Source organism: Zalophus californianus, chromosome 15 (assembly GCF_009762305.2).
Source record: "Zalophus californianus isolate mZalCal1 chromosome 15, mZalCal1.pri.v2, whole genome shotgun sequence".
Classification (NCBI taxonomy): Eukaryota; Metazoa; Chordata; class Mammalia; order Carnivora; family Otariidae; genus Zalophus; species Zalophus californianus.
Genome location: NC_045609.1, coordinates 62441051 through 62466677, shown reverse-complemented (window position 1 = coordinate 62466677; position 25627 = coordinate 62441051). Strand labels below are relative to the sequence as shown.

Genomic DNA, 25627 nt, shown 5'->3' with positions numbered 1-25627 from the left:
TTTTGTGCTGTCAAAGGTAATCCGTTCTCCAGCCATGTGTTTTTGTGTGTTGGAATCCTTTTAACATTGAGGGATGTATCTCTTCTGTTACTTTGGTATTTCCTGATGAACATTGTTGTAACTGGTTCTACATGGGCTTTTTATAAGGGAGAAATCTATTTATCTAGTATTCATTTATCCACCCATTCATTCACTTCACAATTTTTATTTTTTAAAGATTTTATTTATTTATTTGACAGAGTAGAAGCAGGGGGAACGGGAGGCAGAGGGAGAAGCAGGCTTCCTGAAGAGCAGGGAGCCGGATGTGGGGCTCGATCCCAGGACCCTGGGATCATGACAGAAGCCGAAGGCAGTGGCTTAACGGACTGAGCCACCCAGGCGCCCCCACAATTTTTTTTAAAGATTTTATTTATTTATTTATTTGAGAGAGAGAGCACATGAGAGGGGGAAGGGTCAGAGGGAGAAGCAGACTCCCTGCTGCGCAGGGAGCCCGATGCGGGACTCGATCCTGAGACTCCAGGATCATGACCTGAGCCGAAAGCAGTCGCTTAACCAACTGAGCCACCCAGGCGCCCTCACTTCACAATTCTTGAATACCTCCTTTGTCCCAGGCCCCATGCTGGTTGGGTGCATACCCATAACGTTCCTGTCTTTATGAAGCTTAGACTCGCCTCGATGTGAGCATTCTGGGTAGTTAAGGGGTGGACTGTATTGTGAGGCTGGGGCAGCTTCTCAGACTTGACCACGTCTTCAGTGGACTTCTCTGAGGTAGCTTCTGCGTCATCTGCTTAGATGATGTGCTTACTAAGGAACCCCCTGATGGCTAATGCAGACTGCCGAGCTACCCTAGAAAAGAGCTATCCCAATAAAGACAGGATAGGCTGTTTCTAGAAGGGCAGGTTTATTGTAGCCTGCATTGCAGATAAGTGAACTAACACTCTTAGGTTTGCCACAGCCTTTTAAGATTTTGGTTCCACTGAGCCAGCCGCCATCTGCATGTGGTAACTGGCCACCATGAGGTGCTGTCCCAGCTGTCAGACAGCCTTGGTCCCTCTGACCTCTCTTCTCTTCCTAAGTACAGCGCGGGCATGTTCCTACTGTGTCAGCCTAATCAGCAATTTCCAAAGTCCATTCTGGTCTAAGACTATCTCTGGCATGCAGTTGTTCTCCGCTTCACAAAGCTGGCTGGAAGGGAAAGGGCCACAGGGCATAAATCCTGGAGCAGAAGCTGGTATAGTAATTCTGCCTGGGGCCCCTTAGCCCAGCTTTATTCACTGCAGGCTAGAGATTGTTTTGAGAATGACACTGAGGATAGCCTAGTGAAGAAAAATACGGACTTCAGCTTAGATAAGCCTGGTTTTCATCTTGACTTGGCACTTGCTAGTGGCGAGCCTGGGAAAGTTAGTTGGGGCTTCTAAGCATTCGTTTCCTTACCTGTAAAATGGGGATAATTGTACCCACAGCCAGAGGGTTGATCTATGCCGATTCAGAAGGAATTCAGTGCTTGGTGCAGGACCTGGCACGCAGTAAATGCTCAGGACATGGTGGTCGCCAGGAAGACCGCTGGACAAGGGCAGCTCTGCCAAAGGTTGATCTGGGGGCCCACGGCAGGCCAGTTTTCCTCTTATGGCCTCCGTTTCCCTGCCTGGCCAGAGAATGGGTTGTGCTCAGTAGTGTCTGAGGATTCTCTCAGCCCTGTTGGTTTGTGAGGTGGGTAGGGCAAGTGGGGAGCTTCCTGCAGGGCAGTGAAGCCCCCAAACCATGTTGGAGACCAGAGTTGCGCCTTTGCAGCCCTTGCTTGGGTAGCTGTCCTTGCCCCAGCCTGTGACAGGAAAAGAGTTGGAGACGAAAGTCAAGTTCCCATTGGTGACCCAGAGGCAGTATCCTCACAGGGTCTTGAGCTGTGAGCAAGGCTGAGGGAAGAGGAGGGGCTCACCCGTGACCCCTCATGCTGGCTTGACATCACTCCGTGGCTCTGTTGCATGGCACAGAGCTGAAGTACATGAGGGGGGGTGGGGGACTCACAGAGTCAGGGAAGGCTGCCTGGAGGAGTTGGAGGCATCGAGCTGGGCCCTGATAGGCAGATAGGCGAAGGAATTCCTGGTCCACATGAGGGGATACCAGGTGGAGGGCTGGGCCTGCTGGGGCTGAGACAGCAAGGCAAAGCGTCTGGCCGCCCCTAGCAGGTGTGCCCTGATGAAGAAAGTTGGACATTGGGCCACAGTGGAGCGGGGAGGAAGGAGGGGGCCGTGAGGGACGTGAGAACAGTGGCACTTGAAGCAAGCGGGTCTGGCTGGGGCGGCAGGAGAAGGTGTTTCTGAGAACTGGAAATCGCTCTCTCCTCGAGCCAGATCGGCACGGGCTGTTGTCAGGGAGGAGTCCAAGGGCTTGTCGCACTGAGCGCGGCAGGGGACCAGCCACCTGCCTGGAGCCGGGGGCGGGCGGTACTGTGGCCGCCAGGGCACCGCCGTGTCTTGCCTCCACCTGCTCAGGTGGGGCAAGCGGGGTGGCTGGTCGCTCCAACCTCACACTGGCTCTGTGGACCCAGCTTGTCCTGAGTTGCCCTTGAGCAATCGTTTCTGAGTGAAGGGGGTGTTTTAGCGGTGACCTTGGCAGTCCAGCTCCAGTGCCAGAGTGAGGCCAGCTGCTCCTCAGGGCAGCACCGATTGCCTTCCGTTTTGGGGGGCAAATAGGCTTACACTGAGTCTGTTCACGGGCGTCTCCAAAAGGCTGCTTTTCTGGGCTTGGACACCAAGGGAACACTTAAACCACACAGCGCCCAGACCCTAGCAAGGCTAATCTTCACATGATCTGTCGTCCCTAAATCCGTATTAGTTGACTAAGTGCCAGGCTGGGGTCAGAGGTGATGAGGCCCACAAAGTCCCACCCCCCTGGGGCTCCCATGGAGTGCTGAGACAGTCACAAGGAAACCAGGAAAATAATTTGAGATTTTGAAAAGTGCAGTGCAGGAAACAGGGCCCTTACGACGGTGAATAAGCCAGGGAGGAGGTGATGGGGCGTGGCCAGGGAAGGGCTCTCTGAAGGCCTTCCCTGCTGAGCATGCCCGGAGCTCAGTGAGCAGAGGAAGAACCAAAGGCCCCAGCTGGTCTGGGGAGGGTGGCGGTGAACATAGAGAAGTAGGAGAGGCCAGGTGGTACCAGGCCTAGGTGTGTGGTTCTAGGTATAACAAGCACCACATCCCAGGTAGGAGTCTTGCAGTATAGCCAACAGGTGACCTCTCTCCCCTCCCCGGACGTACCCCAGCCCAGGGGCCCAGGGAGCAAGCACCACTAGATGCCCCCCGCCTGTTCCCAGTACGCACGCACGTACGCGGCCTTTGTCGTTGGTAGAAGTGACAGGTCTCCCTGCGTGGCTAAAGTGCAGGGAAAGAGCTCCCCACACAGCATTCCCTCTACCCTTACATCACAGATTTCCACCCTGCGATTGTGGCACTTTCTGGGGAGTATAATTTGTCAGGACCTCAGGGAATTTGGGTTGAGAAATAGCCCCTTGGTTTTTCCCCAGATGACCCCGTGGCCGTGTGATACTACATTCTCAGCACTTGGGTTTCCAGTAACCGCTCGTGGTAGCGGGGGTTGACCGCCCTCCTCTCTCTCAGCATCTTTTCAGATTCCATAACCTCATCCTCTGGGTTCCCAGTGCTGACCCGCACTCCCTGGTCTCATCACAGGGGAAAGCCAGGGTGACCCAGTTAAACCAGTCGCCCTGTGAAGCTTGGTGGGAGCCGGTGTTCACTAGGACGAAGTGGAGAGCGACTTGTGGCTCATGTAACCCCCAGCATCATTTCTACCTACACTGAAAATGTGCTATATGGAATTCTTGGGGTTTTTTTTGTTTCATTTAATTGTTTCAGTCCCAACTCCACATTTCCCTTCTGAGGCAGGCACTTTTTAGGCTCATGCTAAAATATATTTGCTTCCCCTAAGCTTTTATTGGACTGAATTATGGGGAAGTGGCCCAGGCTCCGTGGGAGGTGAGAGAAAGCCAAACTAAGAGAAAGAGTCTGCCAAGGACTGGCCATAAAGTGAACAAGCCACGAGTAGGTTTTTGAAATTGGTGCACAGATCCCTTTCTCCTGTTACATCTGGCCCATCAGCATTGCCCTGAGTGGCCCTTCGATCACCACGTTCCAGAACCTTGTGTTTTAAGGGACATTCTAAACACAGTGGCCTGAAGCCTGCAAGTCTGTTTTCCTTCGTACCCTGCTGGGGCCGGGTGAGTAGGGGTGTCCTTGAAGAGGTTAAGGCCACCTGGGGACTGCCTGCTCATGCCTGCCCTCCAGTAGGGGATTTGGGACATTTTTTTCAATGGGACTTGTTTCTGAATCAGAATATTTTATGTTTTACAAGATATAGAACCGTGCAGTTTGTAAAACCTACTGGCAAGACGAAGGGCAGTTGTTGACATTGTCTCTCAGAGGCGGAAGTTGAAGCCCGGAGAGGTGAAGTGACTTGCGCCAAGGTTGCACAGCTGGGAGGCGGGGTGTGGACTTCCAACACATGCTGTTTATCCAGTGTTTGGAAATCTGGATGTTTGCGTATCTTGTGCTTGTGGATTTTACTTCTTTAGACAGTGAAGCCCTGGAGTGCTCTGCTGTGTGAGTTCCCCAGGCCACAGAGAGCAGGAGAACAGAGGTCAGTCTTGCTAAAGCCCTGGCTGGGATAGGAGAAAAGTGGTCAAAAGGGAAGCTTCCTGCAGAAGAGTTGTGTGCATGTTCCAGCATTTGGCTCAGCCTGGTCCGTGGCCAGGGCTGGACTGGACGGGTAGATGGGTTGGGGGCATTTGTGAGACCTGCTACCCGGGGCCCTGTGAGCAGGGCTGAGGGCATGAGGGCAGAGGGCATGAGGGCAGAGGGCAGACAAGCGTCTGAGGCGGCCCACGAGAAGGTGTTCATCCAGCAGTAAGCAGGATAAGGAGGTGTGTCAAGGGCCTTCAAGGGCCCCAAATGTCAGGTGAAGGAGAGCTTTCCTCCTTCCTTTCCCACCAAGCTGAGGGAGACATTTCTGACCATCTGCCTCAACCTCTCCTTTGTCAGAGGAGGAACAGAGCCTGGAAAAGGGAAGCCACCCACCTAGTGTCACATGGCGAGTTCAGGGCCAGGCTGTGGCACAGCTGTGGACCATTGCTGTAGAGGTAGCTGTCTCTGAAGCCTCCTGGCATCTCTCGGCCTCACTGAGGCCTTGCCACCCTCTCAAAGCTGGGCACATCCCAACTTGCCCCCAACTGACTGAGGTTCCCCGGCCTTGGCCCCTCAGCCTGGTGCTAAAGGTAGAACCTGGAGGCTCCAGACTCAGAGGTGCTTCCTACACAGCCCCGACCCTGTACCCCTATACATTCAAACAGACTGATTTTTCACACATGGTGACTTCTCTCCTGCAAGATCATCTTCAGATACCCCAACTTGAGAATACAGATTCCCCACCGTTTAGCAATGCCCCTTCTCTGGGCTGTCCCCCTGGCTGGCTGTGGGTCTCCCCCCAGACCAGAGGCTTGTGCCTTCTCACCCTTCTCATTCCTCCCCAAGAAGGTGATGGGGCTGCTATTGAGGTTGGCCAAGGCCTCTGGTCCCGGGGTTTCTGGACACTCTCTCTTCTTGTTTGTTTTTTGTACTTCTAACTGGTGCTCTTGTAAGGCCCCAGCCTTCTCTCTGCTCAGTGTGCTCACCATCTTTTGAGCTGCTGTGATCAGGATGTATCCACAACAAGGCCTGGGGTCTTGGGCCCCGCACCAGCACCTGTAGTGTTGGCTACAGGCTTGTCCAAGGCCTGGCCGGGCCACGTGATCGCTCCATGCTCTGGGGGGCTCTCCAGTTCCAGCCACCCACATCTTACTCAAGCCACTGGGTCAAGGGATTGCACTTGGCACAGCAGGAATGGGCCAGGCGGCGGTGTGCCCTCATGGAAGGAATGCCAGGCTTTGTAGAAGATCATCTCCGGTCAATCTAGTTTCCAAGCTCAGTTACCCACTAACCAGGTGACCTCAGGCAAGTCACTTTAGTTCTCTGAGCCTCATCTTTCCTACTTATAGAATGGAAATGTGATGGGGAGTGAAGACAGTGCCCACAGTTGTGTTCCAGATACCAAGCACCCCATTCCCGTGACCACGCTTTTACCAAAGCCAGGCAAGAAGCAGGCCTTTCATCTCCATAGTTCCAGAGCTTCTAAGGTCCCTTCTAACCCCCGGGGCTCCGAGAAAAAGTCAGTTTCAGCTTAGAGGGAGCAGGTGAGGGGAATATGACCATGTTGGCAAGCCTTCAGCCAGCTCTCCGAAGCAGCCAAATGGGTCACTGGCTGCAAACATTGCTGGGTTTGTAATGATGATCACAGGACTCATGGGCTCCTGGACACCTTTGGAATGGGCTTTGTGAGGCCAAGTGCTTCGCAGATTAAATTTCCGGAGAAAGAACAGTTGAGAAAGTCTTGAGCTTTGCAGAGCCGTTTCTGTGCTATGGCAGCAGAAAGGGGGTGTATGTGTATATGTGTGCGTGTGTGTCTTTTCTCCCCTAATAAAAGGGAGGGGCGATAGGCAAAAGAGGAAGATGATGCGATCCCTCCAATTCCAATCCTCCCTCTCCCCTTCAGTTTGCATCAGCCAGTGGGACTGTGGGTGCTGCTGTGTTTTCCAGGCTGGTGCTGGTAACAGAAGGAATATGATTAGTATTATGGAATTGCATGGTTGGGGTTGGGGGGTGGCTTCTTCCCCCCTTTTTTTAAATAAATGTTTTGAAGAGTTGCCCTGGAGAACTGCTGAAAGCAGTGGCTGATGGACGTTTTTGGTCATGTAAGGCGAGGACAAGATTATCCAAGTGAGCGAGGGTGTCTCTCCCCTTCAGCCTGCTGCCGGGTTCCAGGGCCATCCTGCCAGAAAGCAAGCAAGGGGCCGTAATCACAAACAGGCCAGGATCAGTTACAACCAGAAGTATTACTTTAGACTCTTGGCTTTGATGGGGAAGAATGCAGTTTTCCTTGCCCCTCCTCCCCTGTCCTTCTCAAGTTAAACAAGACCTGTGAAAGCAATAGCTCTGGGATGTAAAGAGAGGCCAAAATTCAAGGCAGCGAGGGGTCTCAAAGGCCCAGGATGGGAGGTCTTCCCCAGCCTCTGCTGATGTTGGGGTAGGGGTTTGCCTGGCTCGTTTCTTCTTGGGTGAACCGGAGAAGCCCAGGGTCTTTCTTGTCTACCTAGGGCATCCTCACCTCCATTTTGCTCACCAACCAAGTGTTCTTGACCCTTCTGCATATGTAAGCTGGCATTTTCTGCATGTTTGCTGTGTACCTAGCACTGTGGGGAGGAGGGGGCAGGTGGGAATGTAACAACAACAGCTTTAAAAAAAAAAAAAAAAAGAAAGAAAGAAACTAATGGAGCTCTCACTGCTTTTAGCCCCCACCCAGCCCTGGGGGACCCACGTCTCAACCCTCTCCCCTCCCTCAACCAGAACCTCCTAGGTGAACATCAGATCTGTCCTTCACACTTAGAGATAAATAACACTGCTCCCTGGAGTAGGGACACCATCAGGGGCGTGCTTCCCCCCGTCATTGGTAATGAGAGCAGAACCAGGATTGGCCAACACCTAGACCTCCTTGCCAATAGGGCAGGATTTTAACTGACTGCTCCTTGTGGGGGAGGAAGGAAGTTGACCTCATCCGTGGGGCTTTGCACAGGGAGAATGAGCATCCAGGGCACCTGCCCCAGTGCCTCTCTTACAAGTGTTAACCCCATTCTTCTGCCTCACTGTGCAGCCAGATACAGACTCCCCTCCTTGGACTTCAAGGGCCTCCACTATTGGTGGGGCCAGAGCATCTTGTTGGCCCTGCTATGGCAGCTGATAGGATTCTGTACCCCAGGGTCCTAGCCTGCCTTCCATACCCCCATCTCTCAGCCTCCGTGGGGCCATCCCACCACCTCAAAGCCCTTGGATGAGAAACTTCATTCGAGAGGTGGCTTCAAGGTTGGGGAGCCCGAGTGGATCAGAGCCTGGTTGGGTGGGACATTCATATTCTAGGCTAAGGGATAGGCCAGAGCCAGGGGGGCTGGAGACGATGATGATATTACTCACTTACTGGGGAGTGTAGTTCTAGCCTGCCATGGCTGAGGGTTGAGTCTCTGCTGAGATGCCTTGGGCCTGTCACTGCCGAGACTTACTCTGTTACGGACAGAGATTTTCACGGCCCACCTTGACCCCCAGATTTGTTATCTTACTCCATACAGGCCTCACCACCTGAGAACCACTTGTAGGATGGAATCTGTCCTCCAAGGGCCCTGAAGTCATTAGAGTGACCCCACGGAGGGCAGGCTGGGTCAGTGACTTCCCATCCTCTACCCCAACTCTCTGCCACCAGCTACCGTGGTGGCACACTGATCAGAGACTGGCCCTCATGCAGACGGAGAAACCAAAGCAAGCAAACAAGCAGAGCTGAACAAGGAAGACTTGATCATGGAGCTAGTGGTCTAATGGGGAAGCTTCCCCGCTTCTGACCCAGCTGAGGGGACTGTGGTCATTGCTGTGTCGTGAGGCATGGTGGTGACTGTCTTTGGGTATTGGGGCAAGTGGCACCGAAGACTGACAGGATAAAGGTAGGAAGAGCTCCAGCATTGATTGGTGCTCATGGGTGTCTGTCATACTGCCTGACCAGTCACTGTGCAAGTCTAGAATGACACACCTGGACCTGGGTGACCTCTGGGGCATCTGGGCTAAGGGCATATCTGTTTTGCGTGTGGCCTTTTCTCCTTGGATTTGAATAGTGTCTGTACTAGACCAGCTCTTGGGAACTAGCAAGACAAGATGGTACCCAGAGACAGGAGAGAGACCGAAAGGGAAACGGGATAGGAAAAGCTCAGGGAGAACCTATTCCTAAAGCACCACAAGCCTGGCTGGGGCTGCAGGGTGGTTATCCCAGGCTCAGAGTATTTCGGGCTCAAGTTAACCCATTTGCTGCTTTCTAGAGACTCTTAATATCAGAAGTTATAAGAAGAGTGAGAAAGGGATCGCTAAAGCGTCTCCTGTGTGTCAGACCCTGAGCCAAACCCCTTTCTTCCTGTAGTCACCACCACTGCCCTATAAAGCACGGGTATCATGAGTTCCATTTATGAGAAAGCTGAGGCCCAGAGACTTCGGGAGATTTGCCATCTTCTTCCCTGTACACTCTGCTGTCTCCTGGCTAGTTCTCTGTGGTTCCTCAGGCCCTGAGTAGGGCACCACGGTAAGGGAAGCTGTTTTCGGCATAGCCTTCTCCCCACCCACCCTCTGGGGGTTGGAGGCAGCAGATCTGTGGGGCTGCCCCTTCCAGAGCTCCACGTTGTGCCCACCAAGGAGGAGGGCTTTGTGCTTTCTGAAGGAGAAGCCACGACTCCAAGTGTCCCAGCACCAGCCAGTGGGGCTGCTGGTGGCAGCCCGGCCCTCTGCATTCCTCCAAGAGCCTCACCCAGGGTGTGGGCTGGTCCCTGGTGCCTGGCCTGTGGGACCTCCCTGAGCTCTGCTCTTCCATTCCTGTGAGGGGAGAGGCCCAAATGAAAATGGCCCAATCAGGTATACAAGCCGACTGCGAGAGAGCGCTTCCGGCTGGGAGTGTTAGGTTTCTCAATAATCTTGGGCAAGGTCTGCAATAAGCCACAAAAATCTCTTGGTCTCAGGTCCCTGTGGGCAATTTAAATCCTCCTAGATGAGCAGTGAATTTGGGGGGCTGGAGGAGGGAATGCCACCTAGGGGCTGCATCACACTACTGGACTTGAGCAGGGCGGAAGGCCCCGGGCCAGAGGGAAGAGTGCTGGAAAGAAGCCCACCGCGGACCCTGCACTGACCCCAAGAGCTGGACTCGAGAGCTACTTGAGGATGAGGAAGCAGGAGAGACTGCAGTGTGTGGGTGGAGAAGGCAGGGAGGGAGGAGGCAGGGAGGGAGGGACCTATATGCCTAGGTGTCCTGGCATTTCATTTTCAACTATTTACTGAGCCCCTTCTTTGAAAGACGAGGCCTGGGCAGAGCAACTGTTGGATCCGGGAGATCCACACTTTTGGGGTCTGTGGGGTGTGCACACACAAACACACAAAAAAAGCGAGATAGAGGGCATTTCCTCCCAGGCTGCATGGAAGGCTTGTGTTCAAATTCTACTCTGCCATTGGGGAGACAGTATGTGGTCATTTTCATCCTCCGTTTCCAGATCTATAAAATGGGGGTAATATTTGGAAACCCATATGGCGATTGGGAAGGTTGAAAAAAAGTGAAGTGGTGTATTCATTTTCTCTTCCCTGGTAGCGGGGGGCGGGCCACCGTCCATTCCGGGCAGTGAGTTGTATCGGTGGGGTGGGGATAGGAGTCCATCAGGCTCCTGAGATCGCTTGGAATAATAACCCACCCACCCCCATCTACCTACAACCTGCAGACTTTTCAGAGCATTTTCCCATCTGTTATTTCAGAGTGGCTCTCTAGGGCTAAGGAGGCCAGGCGGCTTTGTTTCCATTTTTCAGAAGAAGAAACTGAGTCTCAGAAGGGTAAGTGGTTGGCATGAGACCTCAGAGCTTGCTAGCGGCCAAGCTTAGATTTGAATCAAGGGGCTGCATATTCTTAACCCGAGGCTCCTTCTGCGAGCTCAGTGTTTCCCAGAGAGTGGGGTCCTAGAAACGTGTGGTGGACACAGCATTAAATGGCATGGAATCCTGTCACAAGAAGGTTATTCACTTTGACTTCTCTTTTACTCCATGTTGGGTCAAAGCGTCTGTTTGGGGCCTCTACGTTTGCGGATGTTGTTGCCGGCTGGTTTCATTGTTAGAAAATCTGGCCCTAGCCTTACTTAGTGTCTTGCCTCGAGCTCGTCTTACTATCTTAGTGGAAGTCTATAGCATCGTTTCAGTGTATGCATTTTTCCGGTTATCTTCTGTTTACACCAAGGGATATTGGCTTTCCTCGTCGTGTAGCATAGGAAAATGCCTTTTTGAAAAAACAAAGTAGTTCCGTTTTTCTCTTGAAGCGGACACCGGGACAGGTACCACTTGGCTGGTTGCGCCGACATCTGGCACTCACTAACGCCCTAGGTTCGGGAAATGCAGTCAGAAGACCCCGAGCGGGACACTCCTGGGTAACCTCCTTCCCCCGAGTCTTCGAGAGTGACACCAGCGGCTCCCAAATCCCAACTGGGAAAGGAGCCTGGAAAAGCATCCGTGTTGGTGGGGCTGCTCCCCACACCGCGACGAGAAGCCCACGTTGTCAGAGAGCTCTTGACGTCAGGCGGTACAGAATGTTGCAAGGCCCCTATTTAAAATTCCCCAGGAATTAAATGAGGGTTTGGAGGGAGGAATGCCCTAGACAAATTGTGGAGTGGGTTTGTTTTGTTTATGGAGATGGTCTTTAAAGTGGAAATTGCCCCCGTTTTATTTTTGCCCCAATTGAAGAGGGGCTGAACTCAGCTGGAAGCGACGGGATGGTTGTCAGCCTAAGGCTTTTAGTTAAAGCCAACTCAGTTCTGGGGCCAAGAAGCCTCCATTGTTGGCAGAAAGAGAAAAGGGGAAAAAATACACAAACTCCTACATCTATACTTCTCAGGCACTGAAGTAAGCTAGTGTAAAAATACAGAGGACTGCTCATATTTCCAGTGACGGGTAGCAGCTACAGAGGGTTCCCTCCGCTCTTCGCTCCAGACTGGAAACACACATGTAAAGTACCAGACACACTGCTAGGTGCTTTCCATTCTTTTCTCCTTGATTTCTCACCACAACCCTGGTTAGCACATGCTATGTCATACTCTCGTCTCACTAATAAGGACACTTCAGCCTCTTTTTTCAGCCGTTTTGAATGACCAAATATCACTGTAGCCCCAAGTGGGCTTCCTAAAAATGTTGACCATGCAACACCATGGTACATGGCACGACTTAAGACGATACAGAGAGAGAGTGTTAAATACTTTTGCAACACACAGTGAACGGAGTTTGTCCTGTTCCCGTTCTTGTCCAAGGCTTCTGATTTACCTCAGCTTGATGGTCCACTGTCTTTGACCCATCTGCAGTAAATCTCTTTTTGTAACAAAGGGGGAACAGGCTATAGGCGTAGCCCTTTGCAGACCCAGCACAGCTCGAATTTCCTACATTGCTTTGTTCTCTGTAATTTTATGGTTGGGGCTGGTGGTCCTGTTTATTCATGCTGGTGATCTGAAGTTTCCTAAATGAATTACTTTCTTGAAGTTAGGGGGGAAAAAAGGCTCTTGCTTTAAATATATATTTACTCTGTGAACCACAGTATACATATGTAGCACAAGGATATGACAAAAGCCCTGCAGGGTGCAGAGACCTCTGAGGTTGAGAAATGCTGATCCAAAGTCACTCTCTCCTGGCAAAGCCTTGGGGTTAGATCTCGTGCCAGAAAACGATCAGCCTGAGTGCCCTGCCTTGCTCTGCCATGTGGGCTCAGGGAGGGTGAGAGAGAGAGAGAGAGAGAAGTCACCTGGAGATGGGGCCTGAAACCACCTGTTAGCCCCTCCTAGGTTGGGGGTGTGGCAGGGCAAGAATGGGGGGGAGTGAGCCACACCCATGACTGATGAGAACTGAGTCTGATTAGTAGACACTAATGGAATGGACAAGAAGAGAAGTTTCCCTGGCTCATCGTTCAGGTTGAAATTTGGGGAACTAATGGAGCAGGTGGTGTTGGTCGTCTTCTGCAAAGGAAGTGGCAGCTGGAGTCCTTCTTAAAGGGAGCTGTGTGGTTGCTGCCCTGGGAGTCAGACCCGGGTACTAATCCTGCTGCTGTCCCTTCTAAGCCTGGCACCTGGGGTAAGCCACCCAGTCCAGGGGTTTCCTCATGCAGCCTAAGATTTCACAGGCCTGGAGACAGAGGACCTCCGGAACTTGCAGTCCACCCAAACCCCAGTACCTTTCTCATCCTTGCCATCAAGTAGGCACACCCACGCTACCCAATTGCCCAGGACACTCCCAGTTAGCACCTAATATTTTGGCTGAGTTGTGAATAGCACCCTCCTTTCATGCCAGAACTTTGCACAGTATAAGATGATAAGATCGCCTGTCCTCTGGTCTATCTACCCCTTTTCATCTTGTCACAGTTGACCTGTCATTACCATCTGTTCAGACTTTGGGGGGGGGTAGCTTCTGATCCTGGCACAGCTTTCAATAAGTGCGATGGTTACCCCTGCTCAGCCCCGCTGCCCTCATCTTGGGACTGATTAAAACATCCAGCAGGACAGGCTCCCGACAGACCCCCCTCTAGGTTGTAACCAGCGAATCATCACACGCTCTTTGGAAGTGGTCCGCTCTCAGCTGCAAATCTCTCGGCGCAGCCCTGCCGCCCCCAGGGGGGTCATGAGAGCCCCAAGGCCTGGATGGCTCAGCTATGACACATCCCAGACCCGCCAGCCCAGCGGTTCCCTCGTTATCAGAAGCCAGCATGGTCTGGCCCCCTTCCTTCCTGTTGTGTCTTTCTGCTCAGCGGTGGCTTGGGAATGCTCAGAACCCCCTTGCAGGCTCTCCAGCCATCCCTCAAGGCTTCCATGTTTCACTCCATCAGAACCAGCCTTGAGGTTGCCGATCTCTACTGTGGAATTCACCTTCCTCTTTGGAAGTTGGCACTTTCGCCCGTGCTGTGTCCTCTGGCCTTACTCCCATGTCCGTGTCTTCCAGGACCCCTGCTGGTGGCCTGGCAGGCTCTCTGTCAAGTGCTCCCCGGACCTTGTCTCAGCACCAGCCAATGAGACCTTGTGGAGGGCAGCCTCTCAGTGCGACCTCCATCCCCACCCTGGTCCGTTGGCCCACCCCCCTCCCAGTCAGCACTTTCCAGTGTGGGTGCCCTGCTGCCTGAGAGAAGATGCTGGGCCGTGGACAGGAGTCCAGCAGACCCCCTTCCCGTCTTGAGTTGGCCTCAGAGTGCTGTGCCCTCTCGGTCTGCTTCCGCTTACCTCCTGCTCTTGCCTGGGACAGGGGGACACCCCTTCTGTTACCCTGAGCATTATTTCAGGCATCCGCTTGTGAGGCTGTAACCTTCCTGATGGGATTCTCAGAAGCTCACCCCTCCCTTGTGACGTTGAAGGTGAGCACCCCTCTCAGGTTCATCTGGCAGGGCCCGCACCCTGAAGTATCATGCGCATTACTGGGTTGGGCCACGTGTGCTCGCACCACTCTGCCTGTCCTGTTCCCCCCACCAGGATGCCCCTCCCCTCCCCTCCTCTCCAGATTAGATCTGAGGTTCAGTTCAGGACTCAGAATTCTTCCCTGGCTACTCAGTTTCATCCCTGATGTCTGTAGTTCTTCAGCAAACACTGTAGCAACGACTGCCACATCTGGGGCACCGGGCTGTCTGGGTCACCCTGCTGTGCTGTTCCTGGAAGGGCCTTGTGCCATCTTGTATTCTCTGCTTCACCCGGCCCCCCACCCCCACCTGTGTCAGGCACAGAACCAGACTCCGCTTTCAGTAGAGACCTACCAAGGTCAAGGGCCAATGACAGGGACACTGAGAGACACTCTGTCCTTGAGACTCCAGACACCCAAGACCCACCTGCCTCCCTGCCCGGCCCCAGCCCTACCACTAGTCACTGAGGGGCACCGAGCTCATGGTTCTTCCCTTAAAAATCCCTGCAGCTTACACTTCAACTTTAATAATAGCGCTTTGGTGAGCCTTGCTAGGAACCAGGCCCAATTCTGAACACTTCTTGTAGGTTAACTCCTGTACCTTTACAACGCTGGGAGATGGACCTGCTATAGATCCATTTTACGGATGAGATTGAGGCAGTCGCCCACATTCAAACAGCCACTTAGTAGCAGGGCTGGGATTGAAACCCAGGCAGCCTGGCTCTAGAGTCCTTGCTTAAAACCATGGTTCTCTCCTACCTGTCATTTTATCGTGTGCCCCCTCTCTGCTGGCGAACGTTCAGTAGCCAGGCTTTCTCCTGGGTGCCTCACCCATAGCCTCAGCCTTCTGGGCCCATCCAGTGAGGTGGGCAGGCTGGATCCGAGTTGGGGGAGGGGTGGCAGCAGTCCAGTGCTTGCTGTCTTCTTGCCCTGGACTCCACGGAGCCTTCCAAACTGACGTAGCAGCCTGTGCTAATGGTCTTGGAATCCAGGCCTCAGGCGCCCAGGGAAGGCTCTGGGGCCCCGGTGGCCTGAGAGCCCCATCTGGGGGAAGGGAAGGCCATGGGCAGCAGAGCAGGGATAGGCGCCAGAGACGGAACAAGAAGAAGGGGTCAGGCAGGAAGGCAGGGGCTGTGGGGGTGCATTGGGAGAGACTGGGGGAGCCCTTACCCGCTCCTGTTTGCTTTGGATCGAGGCAGCCGCGTGCTGTGAGCTGGAGTGTGTCTTGGCAAGAGGCCTCAGTGACAGAGCCTTCTGGCCAGGGGAGGCCTGGCCGAGGGTGGGCTGCCTTTCGTTGTTCTTAAAGGCACAGCATGATTATAGGCAGTCAGCCTTTCCAGTGTCTCTGGTCCCTCTCTGGTAGAAACCTCAGATCTGCCCCAAGGTCATGGCAAAGGGGTCAGGGCAGGTCCAGGGCAGAAGCAGTCCCTTAGGGCCCAGCTCTGTGCCAGGTGTGGGGTGGCCAAGTGGGCAGCGCTGTCCCGGGTGCCTGGCCAGGCCCCCTTCAGCACCCTTCCCCTTCTCGGCACCACCCCTGCCCCCATTCAGGGCTCGTAAACCCTCACCACCTCCCCTTCTCCAAACCACTGCAAGGGAAGAACACGGGAAGGCCTGGACAGAGCACCCCTCAAAGAAGCCAGAGTTGGAGCCAGTGCACGTCGTGACCAGAGGCCGGCTTTGGAGGCCTGTGACCATGCCTCTGCTGTCCCTAGCTCCGTCCCCTGCCCTGCCAGCACACCCTTCCCCTCGCTGAGGCCTGGGCATGCAGGAGTACTCCACAGATGCTCTGCTCTGCATTAACCGGTGTCAGACCCTGTGAAGGTCCTGGAGGAAAGGGAAGGAAAAAAGCAAGGACCAGAAGTAACCTAAAGTCTGCTAGGCTCTCCCAAACTCGGAATCTCATCCTGCCTGTTACCCTGTGGGGGGAGCCCAGCCCTCTCCTGCCGGCCTCAATGCCACTATACTGGCTGTACTTAGGCCCATCCTGTGTGCAGGGTAGGGAGAGGTGGGGAGGAGTGCCTGAGGCCTGTGTGTGCTCTGTAGCGTCCCCATGTCTGGGACGCCCAGCACATCGCAGGTCCTTGGTAAGCACTTGGTTATTGAGTACACCACGTGTCCCCGATGTTAGGCAGCCCTATAGGCAGATCCTAGTATCCTGGTATGATGAGGCCCTGGGGAGGCCAGCAGCCTGCTCCAGGTCACAGCTAGGACATGGTGAAGCCAGGATCCAAACTGAGGTCTTGGAAGAGGGACTAAGAAGTGCCCATGGGCTGAATCCTGGGGTGAGCAGGGCCAGTAGCATTGGGGGGGTGCAGTCAGGGAAGGCCTCCTGGAGGACAACACCTTGAAGAACAGAGGGGAACTTCAGAGTGAGAGGAAGGAGCAGGGTCCGACTCCCCCACCAGCTGTTTTGTCCTAGGCTGAGCTGTGACCTCAGAAGACTTGATTAACATCCTGACTGTGTACAGCTGGCCTCCTCTGGCCCTAATGAGCTCAGCATCCTCTCCCATTAAGGAGACCACTGTGGCCTGGGCAGCCTGGGGACAGCAGTGGCCTGGGAGTGCCCGTCACTTCCGGCTGCCTTGGCCAGGCTCAGCCCCCTCTTCGGGAGGTTAAGGCCCCGGCCCCTGGCCCAGGTCCTCCCATCCCCACCTTCTGTCTGTCCCCACCTCTGACTCTGTCTCTCTCTGTGTCTCCATCTCCTCTCCCACTCTTTCTGTCCCTCCCCCAGTGCCAGTGTGCCAAGCCCCAGTTAGAGTCCATTTTAGGGGGCTTTGAAACTGGCCCAACAGCTGAGGATTATGCTCAGCCTGGGGCTGAGGGAAGAGGGAGGGTCTGGCTTCTGGGCCTGAGCTTTTCCCTCTTGGAGCTGGGGATCCCCTTCCCCGCCTAAGATGGGTGGTCCCCCTTCCCTGCCCTGAGCTGGAGGTGCAGGCCAGGCTGCCCCGGTGGCCTTCTCCCCACTCAGCCCCTGGGCCACTGTGAAGTGGGTTCTTACTGAGGCCCACAAGCAGGGTTGGCTGCTATGACAAGTGACATTGCTGTTCTTTCTGGGCCTTTGCCCTCTGGAGAAGGCTGGGCCCCAGCCTGTTGCCCAGCCTGGCTGAATTACATTCTTCTGGCACATGTGGAAACATGGCCCTCGGAGAAGGAACATCCAGGCTCAGGCAGCATTCAGGGGACTGGCCAGCTAGGGATTCTCCCAGACAGCTTCTCCAGTCTGGGGACTTAGCTCCAAAGATCACAGCTAGAGCCCCCAGAATGTAGGCTTCTCCTGCACATCCTGTGTGTGTGGGGGGGGGCTCCCTTCTCGGGGGCCCCTCTGCAACGGTTTGCAGTTTCCCACTCAAAGCAACAGGCATGGTAGCCCCTCTCCTGCCCCCCCTGTGGGGGGTGGGGAGACATGTCAGCATAAGGGCACCCCAGGTGCCCGGCTGCCAGGCTGGAGTGCAGGGGTCTGCTGAGGGGTCTCCAAGCCAGCCCAGGCCCTCTGGGAGGTCTCTGCCATCTTCTGTTCCCCACCTCCTTCCAAAAAAGAACTTCCCCTTTTGCCTAGAAACAAGGGTTGACTTCTCAGGGCAAGGCCAGGTTTGGCAGCCAGGCAGAACGGCCATCCCCATCTGAGCCCAGCTCTGGCCACTTCATCAGTCCAATGATGAGTCCTCTCATGAAACCTCAGTAAATTTCCTCTCCCAAGAACGAAGGCTGAGAGGATGGGAAAGCCTAGCAGAGGCCAGCTGGGAGTGTGGACCCACCTTCCTGGGGACATGAAAAACGCCGAGGTGACTCAGACTGGTCCCTGGGCATCCGTGAGTGCTGGCCACCTGACCTTCCACATTCTGTGGCTTGAGTCCCCCGGTAAAGCTCATAGCTTCCATTTAGGGGGCACCTATGTGCCAGACCCTCTGTGATGTTCTCGGTCTTCCTCATCCTCCCAGTAGCCTGCAAGGCAGATGGTAGTCTTACCGTTTCACAGATGAAGTCCTTTTGCAGGCTCAGTCCCTTTCCTGAGGCAACAGGGCATGGAAGTGGCAGAGACGGGATTCAGACTCAGATCTTTGGCTCCAGCACTTAGGCTCTGTGCCTCAGTTTCCTCATCTGCCTGGCTGCCTGCTGCAAGCTCAGCTCTGCCCTCAAGGCGGTAGGACAGGCGAGAGGAAGCTGTAGGCCCTCTGTTCCGGGGGACTGTGTGAGGAGCCAGGCTGAGGATAACCCTGACATGTATGGAGCAAGGCGGGAAACCCTAGACACCCCTCCCCCTGGCCCCATTTCCCATCATGCTTGCTATCACGAATGGCATCAGCTAAGGAAAGAGTAAGAGGTCACTCCTCCCATTCTTCTGGAACCCCTGAAGGCAGCCCCCAGACTCCACAGATTAACTACATGGGCGCGCGTGCGCACACACACACACGCACACACACACTCACTCACTCACTCACTCACTCACTCACTCACACTCCATTCGCCAAGCTGTATTGAGTGTCTCCTGATCTACTCTGCAGGCAAAGACGCCACCTGGCTACCCCTGGGTGCTAACGGTTAGTTTGGGAGAATACCGAACAACCACCACCATATTGGTAACAGCTCAAGGTTTTTGACCTCCAGCTCTGTGCTAGGCCCCAAGCTAAGCTACTTCTATCTCATCCACTTCAACAACCTTAGGAGCTAAGCGCCATTAATTATCCCCGTATCAGGGAGGGGAGACGGAGGCTCGGAGAGAGATACTGATTTGCCCAAGATCACACAAGAAGTAGCAAGCCAAGACCTGAATTTATGTCTTTCTGACCCTAGATCCCTAGTTATTACCCTCTACTTCCAAAGGACCCTCCCCTCTACACACTCAAGTACACACACAGCCCCGCATCTCTGCTCATCCTGTACACACACAAATCACATACGCGGCGACATGTATCACATACCAGCGCCCCGGGGCACACGTGCTCAAGGAGTCACCTCTACCCTTGTGCACACAAGGCAGATAAATTCCTTATCCACCTCCGTGGTGGTTAAGAATGTGGTTCCTGGAGCCCGACTGCCTGGGTTCGTTGGGTTCCAGTTCTGCCTCTTCCTAATCATCATCTTTGCCTCAATGTCCTCATCTGTAAAGTGGGGATGATGATGACAGTAACACTGCACAAGATTCTTGAAGGTTAAATAACGTATGTAAAGTTAGCACCTGACCATAATCATCATCACAAGAACAAATGCACACACCCACGTGGATATGCACATGGGCATAACGCACGTCCCGTGTACTCAAAAGATACACAGCCTTGTCCATACCTACCCCCACGTGCAGCCCACACACTGTCCGCCTCTGTGGAAAAGAGGATGCCGTGGGCACTGGAGGTGAGCCTGGGAGTCCCATAGGGCTGGCTGATGCCTGAGCCCTCTTGGCCAGCTGGGCCACCCCCAGGGGTTCAGGCTCTAATTGATCCTTGGGGGAGTAGCAGGGACTTTGGTCGGGAGCCCCGGTTACAGCAACTGACGTCTGAGCTGCTGGCCTCTGGGAGAGGCTTGTCAGCAGCTGTGGGTGGGCACGGGCCCAGGGAGCCTCCCCCAGAGGCCCGACCGTGTGACCCGTGCCAGGGCTCCTGGGAGGTCTGCATGGAGCTGGGGTGGGCCCCTCTGCCCACATTCACCCATGCCCACCTGGGCGGTGTTTGAGCCTGTCCTCCTTTGCTCGGTGGAGGTGCCCGCAGCCAAGCCAGCAACAGGCAACTCTCTGCAGGGCGTGAGGCAGGAGAGACCTGAGCCTCGGAGCCACTCAGCCTAGCCCTGCACATTTCAGGGCTGGAGTGGAAGCCCAGGCCACTGTTCTCAGCAGAACTGTTAAGGACTCGGGGGAGAAGGAGGGAGCAGGATGTACAAGGAAGGATTCTCGGAGGATGAAATAAGGAGATAGGAGAGACAACGCCAGCAGAAGAGGGACCTGAACCCTGGGATTATGAGGCCCTTGGATACAAGGGAAAAAAAGGTCCATACAGGGGCTGGTCCCCAATATGGCCCTGGGGGGAGGGGGAGAAAACAGGAGGTCAGTAGGCTGATGGACTCACTTCACACCAGATGAGGACAAAGGCAAGTTCAGTTGGGACTGATGGAGAAAATCTCTCCCTCCCCCCCCTCCCCCCACCTCAGCCCTCCTGGTGCCCACAGAGGGGCTTGCCTCCTTCGCCTTGATTAAGGATGACTTTGGAGCCCAAATTTCAGAAACAGAAGGCTTTGACTGCGGCCATCCAGGAGACCACCAAGTTGCCTGCTTTCCTGGGAAGCCCCGGCTCGCACAAAGAAAGAAGGGCATATTCTCCCAGTGGAGACAGAAAGGGATTGTTTCAGAGGGTGGAGTTGGCAGTGGCACACCTTGGTATAGAAGAGGCTGGGAGGGGCTGCGAATGGAGGGATCTTGGCAAATTCTCACCAAGACACATGCTTCCAAGTTCCACTGTTTCTCGGGCACATCCCCGTTTTTTTCCAATGACCGTAAGATCCCTGGCTCCAGCCCAGGCCCATCCTGGGGAAGCCCTCTCCTGGGAAGCAGAGCTCCTCTTTGAGGGCAGGCCTTCAGGGTATGTCTGTAGCCCACTGGGATTTGGCTTGGCTTTGCGGGGGCAGAACTGGGGGTGGTCAGGTCGGTGAGGGCCTGGAGGTATGGGGACCAAAACCCGTGTGCTTTTGGCTTCGGGGCCTGGACCTGGGGAGCATGGGAGAGCCTCAGTCTTTAAGACCCTCCCGAAAGTGACTCCAAGTTGGCAATTATGGTGACTGTTCTTTGTGGGCTCTTGGAGGTTATCCTGGTGAGTGGGAATTTGGGGAGGTACTGGTTACCGAGAGTGGCTCAGAGGGCTCTGTCCTACCGGCTGAGGTCTGTGGTGGCAGGTGCCCCGTGGACTTGGCATTTCATCTCCAGATTTGACTCACCATGGCGGACCTTCAGTCGTGAACCTTGGTGGTTGCTGGGTAGAGATGGCGTTATTGAGGACACTCCATTCCTGTGACTGAAACCTGCTCTGGCTTAAATAACACGGAAGGTCACTGGCTCACTGTAATTAGGGAGTCCAACAGGGTGGTCCAGCTTCAGCCCACTTAGAACCTGAAGCTCGAAAGATATTAATCAGGACTGACTTTCTCCATCTCTGCACTGTGATGCTGCTTCACTCTCAGGCCATCTCTTCCCACATAGCCCTGCATTTCCTGGTTTACAGGGGACTTAGCCTTCAGATCGCTAGAGCACCCGTGTCGGTTCTTGAGAAAGCCCCAGAACCGTTACAGTGTGCAGGGAGAGGACAGATCCGTCAGAAGATGACCAGGCATGCCCACTCCTGCGGTCAAAGGGGCAGAGCTACCTTCGTGGTAGAAAAGCTCTATGAGATGGGAACCCTATTCCATGGCCTCTGGTCAGGCTCTGTGGAAGAGCCCCCGGGGCTGGTGCTTCTTGGCGGAAACGGCTAGAATTCCAAAGAGTGCTCCCCCAGAAGCCAAGAGAAGGGGAAAAGACCCCTGCGAGTTGATGCCTTCCAGTTTCTTTGGGGCCTCCATCAGCCACCGCCTTGGAAGCAGCCACACGGCTCTGGCCTGGGGCTCCTAGGAGAATAGCAGTGCTGCGCCCTGGAGCACCCTTGGTGGCCCAGGATATGCATGTGCCCCCCCCCCCCATCCCACTCTGGGGAAAGACCGACTCTAGCAGAGGAGAGAATGGAAGGGGGGAAGGCCTCCACCCTGGGTTCCAGAGGGGACAGTGACCCAACAAAGGCCCCTGAGCCAAAGAGGCCTGGGCCTTGAGCTTCCAGACCGCTCGTCCAAGGCTTTTTCTGTTTGTTGGTTAAAATTGGGATTTTTTTAGAGCGGTTTTAGGTCTAGAGTAAAACTGACCTGCATAACAGAGGTTTCCTGTATGCTTCCTGCCCGCATGCATGCAGGGACCGCCCCCCTTCAGAGTGGTTCAACTTGTTATGGATGAACCTGTGCTGACACGTCCCAGTCACTCAGATCCGTAGTTTACATTAGGGTTCACTCTCGGTACTGTGTGGGACAAGCATGTAATGACACATCCGTCGTCACGGTATTGTACAGACGTTACCGTGTCTTGTGGGCTTTGCAGAGCTGCAAGCAGAGTGTTGTGGTGGAGCTCCCAGGAGGGCGGGGTTGCGGTGGGCATTCGAGACTGGATCACAGGCTGTTCACTCTCCCAGGCCTTTCCCATGGGGCAGCGGGGACCTAGCGGAAGACCTAGGAGGTGTCTCAGGGTGCCGAGGGCCTGTGCAGGGGTGGCACTGTTTTCCTCTGTCCCTCAGGCAGCCGCCTCTACCTCCCAGTGAGGAGCAGCCGGGAGGCTCCCAGTGGTCCCCCTTCCCGGGCAGCGACTCCCTGCCGTGGGCAGCGATGGGGTCACGTGCTGCCCCAGGAGAAGCCCAGGATCTCTTGCCAGGGCACTGTCCATATTTGGAGACAGAGAGCTTGGTCATGGACAAAAAAGAGAGTCAGTGCCAGATCGCTTTGGGGGTAGAGCAGGATCGGAATGAGTTGGGGGCAAAGACAAGATCCTGTGAAGAGTACCTTCTGGGAAGAGACTGAAGGCAGTGAGTGGAGTCCTGGGACCTGGGTGCTCAGAGTATTTTGCTCAGTCAGCATTTGTTTAAATGATAAATGAACTAACCAACGAACGAGAAAGAAAAGGAGTGAGCTTTTATCATTTGGCCACGACCATCAAGGGTCATTCAGGGGTGCAGTGCCCACTTAGTGTGACTGACATGTCAACACAGTTAAGGGCGGCCGTGAGTAGCACCGACATATAAATGCCACTGACCCATGATGGGGAAAGGGGCACGGCGACCACCCGCAGGTCACCGTGATGCATGTATCTCTGGATCCCTCTGAAAGCAGAGAACACCAGACTCGCAGCCACACCAGGAGTCCTTCTGGGTTTCAGAGACCTCGAATGGTCTCTGTGTTTAGCAGGAGCTTCCTTGGCCTTTCCTACAGGGTGATTTTCACACATTGGACATATCCCTGTTTCATTTTCATTGTTAAGTTTTTCCATCGAACATCGAGTGTAAGTGTGGATCACTCTCCTCTCGAGGAGTGCCTTGGCTGCTTCTTAGTGTGGCTCAGGCTTCTTGAGGCTGGACGTGAGCCAGGCGTTTGCTGGGTGCCCAGGCTGTCTGGCTCTGTGCCCTGTCCCCTCCCCCACCCACCCCACCCCCATCCCACTGGGCGCTCATGACCGTGTTCTCTCTTGTCTCCTCTGCAGGCTGGTGGTTTGTGAGCACCTCTGAGGAGCAGGGCTGGGTCCCTGCCACCTACCTGGAGGCCCAGAATGGTACTCGGGATGACTCAGACATCAACACCTCCAAGACTGGGGAAGGTGAGGGCCTGCAGGTTCAAGGGGAGGGGGAATAAATGAGGCACATGTGGGGAGCAGGCTGCCTCGAGATCCTCAGGGATTGGTGCCCACCCCACTTCTGGCCCTTGGAGTGAACCCACTTCCTCTGGAGGTAGCTTTCCCACTCGTCCCTAAAATCATCAGAACCCCTCAGAGGAGCTGGGCCATGTCCCAGGTCTGTCCCTGCTGGCCCTGCATGGGATTCACATTAGAGGGGAAATTTCCCTGGAGTGTGGGTCTCAGGCTTTGGCAACTTTGGGGCAGAGACCGGAGAGAACAGTCTTAGGACTAGACACCAAAGCTCCCTTTCCCTGCAGAAGCCCTCAGTTCCTCTGGTGGACACCATAGGGAACCCCACCTTTGCCTTCCCGACCCCACATGGTGCTCTCTGCCACAGGGATGACCCCACGGGGCTGTGTGCACACAGTTTCTGCTCTGGGCGTCCGTTATCCTGGCCAGGACTGCAGACACAGAGAGCAAGTCTGAGTCATTTCTTGGTGTAGCAGGAACCACAGAGTGGCCCCTGCACCACTAGCCCCTCTGATTAGCTCTGGCCTGGTGGGGTTTTTCTGGCGTTTTCTCCTTGCGTTTCAAAGTGCCTGCCCTCCCCCACCCCCACCCCCACCTCCACCCCCGCCGGGCCAGCGCTGGCCTGGTCAGCCTGTCTGTGGACTCCGGTATTCGCCAGAGCAGGCTTCCTGAGCCCAGGGAGTCTGAGCCACCTCCAGTTCCTGGCTGCCTGCTCCTAGTAACTGCCAAAACCCCCCCATGTCTGGGCAGGAACGCTTGCCCTAACGGTCAGTAGGGATGGTCCAAACGGGCACATCTGAGAGCCAGGGCAATGGAGGCCTGTCACCCAGGGCTCAGGCCACCTCCAGGCCTGCATCTCCCCCCCATACACACCCCCTCCCTTCCATGCTGCCCAGGCCAAAATAAGCAGCCTGCCAAGCAAAGGACCAGCTCCCTCTTCCGCCTTCCCCTGAACATCAGTTACTGTGGGCGGTTGGAGCCCCACCCTGCTGCCTCACAGGTCTCCAGGGATCAGGGTCCATCGGGAAGGGTTTGCGTGTTCAGGCTGGGGGCTCGGTCCATCCTGGCTGCTCCAGAGCCCTGGGGCTGGGCCTGCACCCAATTTCATCTCTGGGTCTCTGCAGCAGTGGAGGATTTTAGCCCCTGAGCTCCTCCTGCCCACTTCCACACGCTGGGGTCACCCCCGGGTCTCTCAGGAATAACAATCCCTAGGATGTAGGGTGAGGTCTTATTCACTCCCAAGTGTGTGGCCTGGTACTTTAAAGGCCTTCCCCACCACCCTAGGAGGCCCTGTTATCATCCCCTTTTTCCAGATGCAGGAACTGAGGCTTCCAGACCGTTAGCTACATGCCTGTCCTCGTAAGGCTTGAGCCTCGGTCAGCTTCCTTGGCCCAGTGCTCTTCACCACTGCACCCTATGCCTGTCCATGAAGCATTCTGCTTGTAAGCAACTCTGAGGGGTGTGTGTGTGATTGGAGCCCCGCCTGAAAAGGCTGTGCTATGATTGTCAAGAGCAGAGATGTCAGGAGACGGAGGACACTGAGTAGGCCGGAGAGGTGTGTGTGCACAGAAGCCTGTCCGGCTTGAAGAGAGAACTTTGCAGAGAACAAGCAGTAGCAGGTTGTAGAGGACTTGGACCTTGCTGGAGGAAGAATCAGGCGGCCAGTGCAGGTTTTGTGTGTGTGCCTATGCACTCAGGGTGACCCTCTTTCAGATAGATCCCTAGGCATGCTTTTGAAAGGACCTGTGTGCCAGTACCCCCCCCCCGCCCCCTGACTCCAGCAGTGTTTGGGCAGCTAGGAATTTCATCATCCTATCTTGGGCATCTCCACCCTGCTGGACAGGAGGGCTCGGGGTTCAGTCTCCCAGCCGAAGGCCCCAGCATCTCTGTGGTGTGTCCACCAGTCTCTCTGTACCCACCTCCATGTGGCTAAGAGATTAGCCCACCCCGGTCCCCTGTCCAGCCATCTCTCCTCCAGGCCTTTTGCCATCCCATCAAATCTCCCCGAAGGACTCGTGTTTCCTTGCTTTGGAAAGAAGAGACAGTTGGCTGTTTTGGTTTATTTCTGTTATCAGACATTCTGGTATCTGCTCGTATTCCTCTGAGAGGTTAGCAGTAGGAGGTAGGAGGACTGGGGTGGA

At 54.8% G+C, this 25627-nt stretch overlaps 1 protein-coding gene across 3 annotated transcripts in view; it reads left to right on the top strand.

The window, feature by feature from the left end:
• SH3PXD2A (SH3 and PX domains 2A) overlaps window positions 1–25627 on the top strand; it is a 236751-nt gene that overhangs the window by 184570 nt on the left and 26554 nt on the right. For all 3 annotated transcript variants that reach the window (XM_027596123.2, XM_027596121.2, XM_027596122.2), the window contains one exon: window positions 23325–23438. In XM_027596123.2, coding sequence (XP_027451924.1) covers window positions 23325–23438 — 114 coding nt within the window. The remainder of the gene's footprint in view (window positions 1–23324; window positions 23439–25627) is intronic.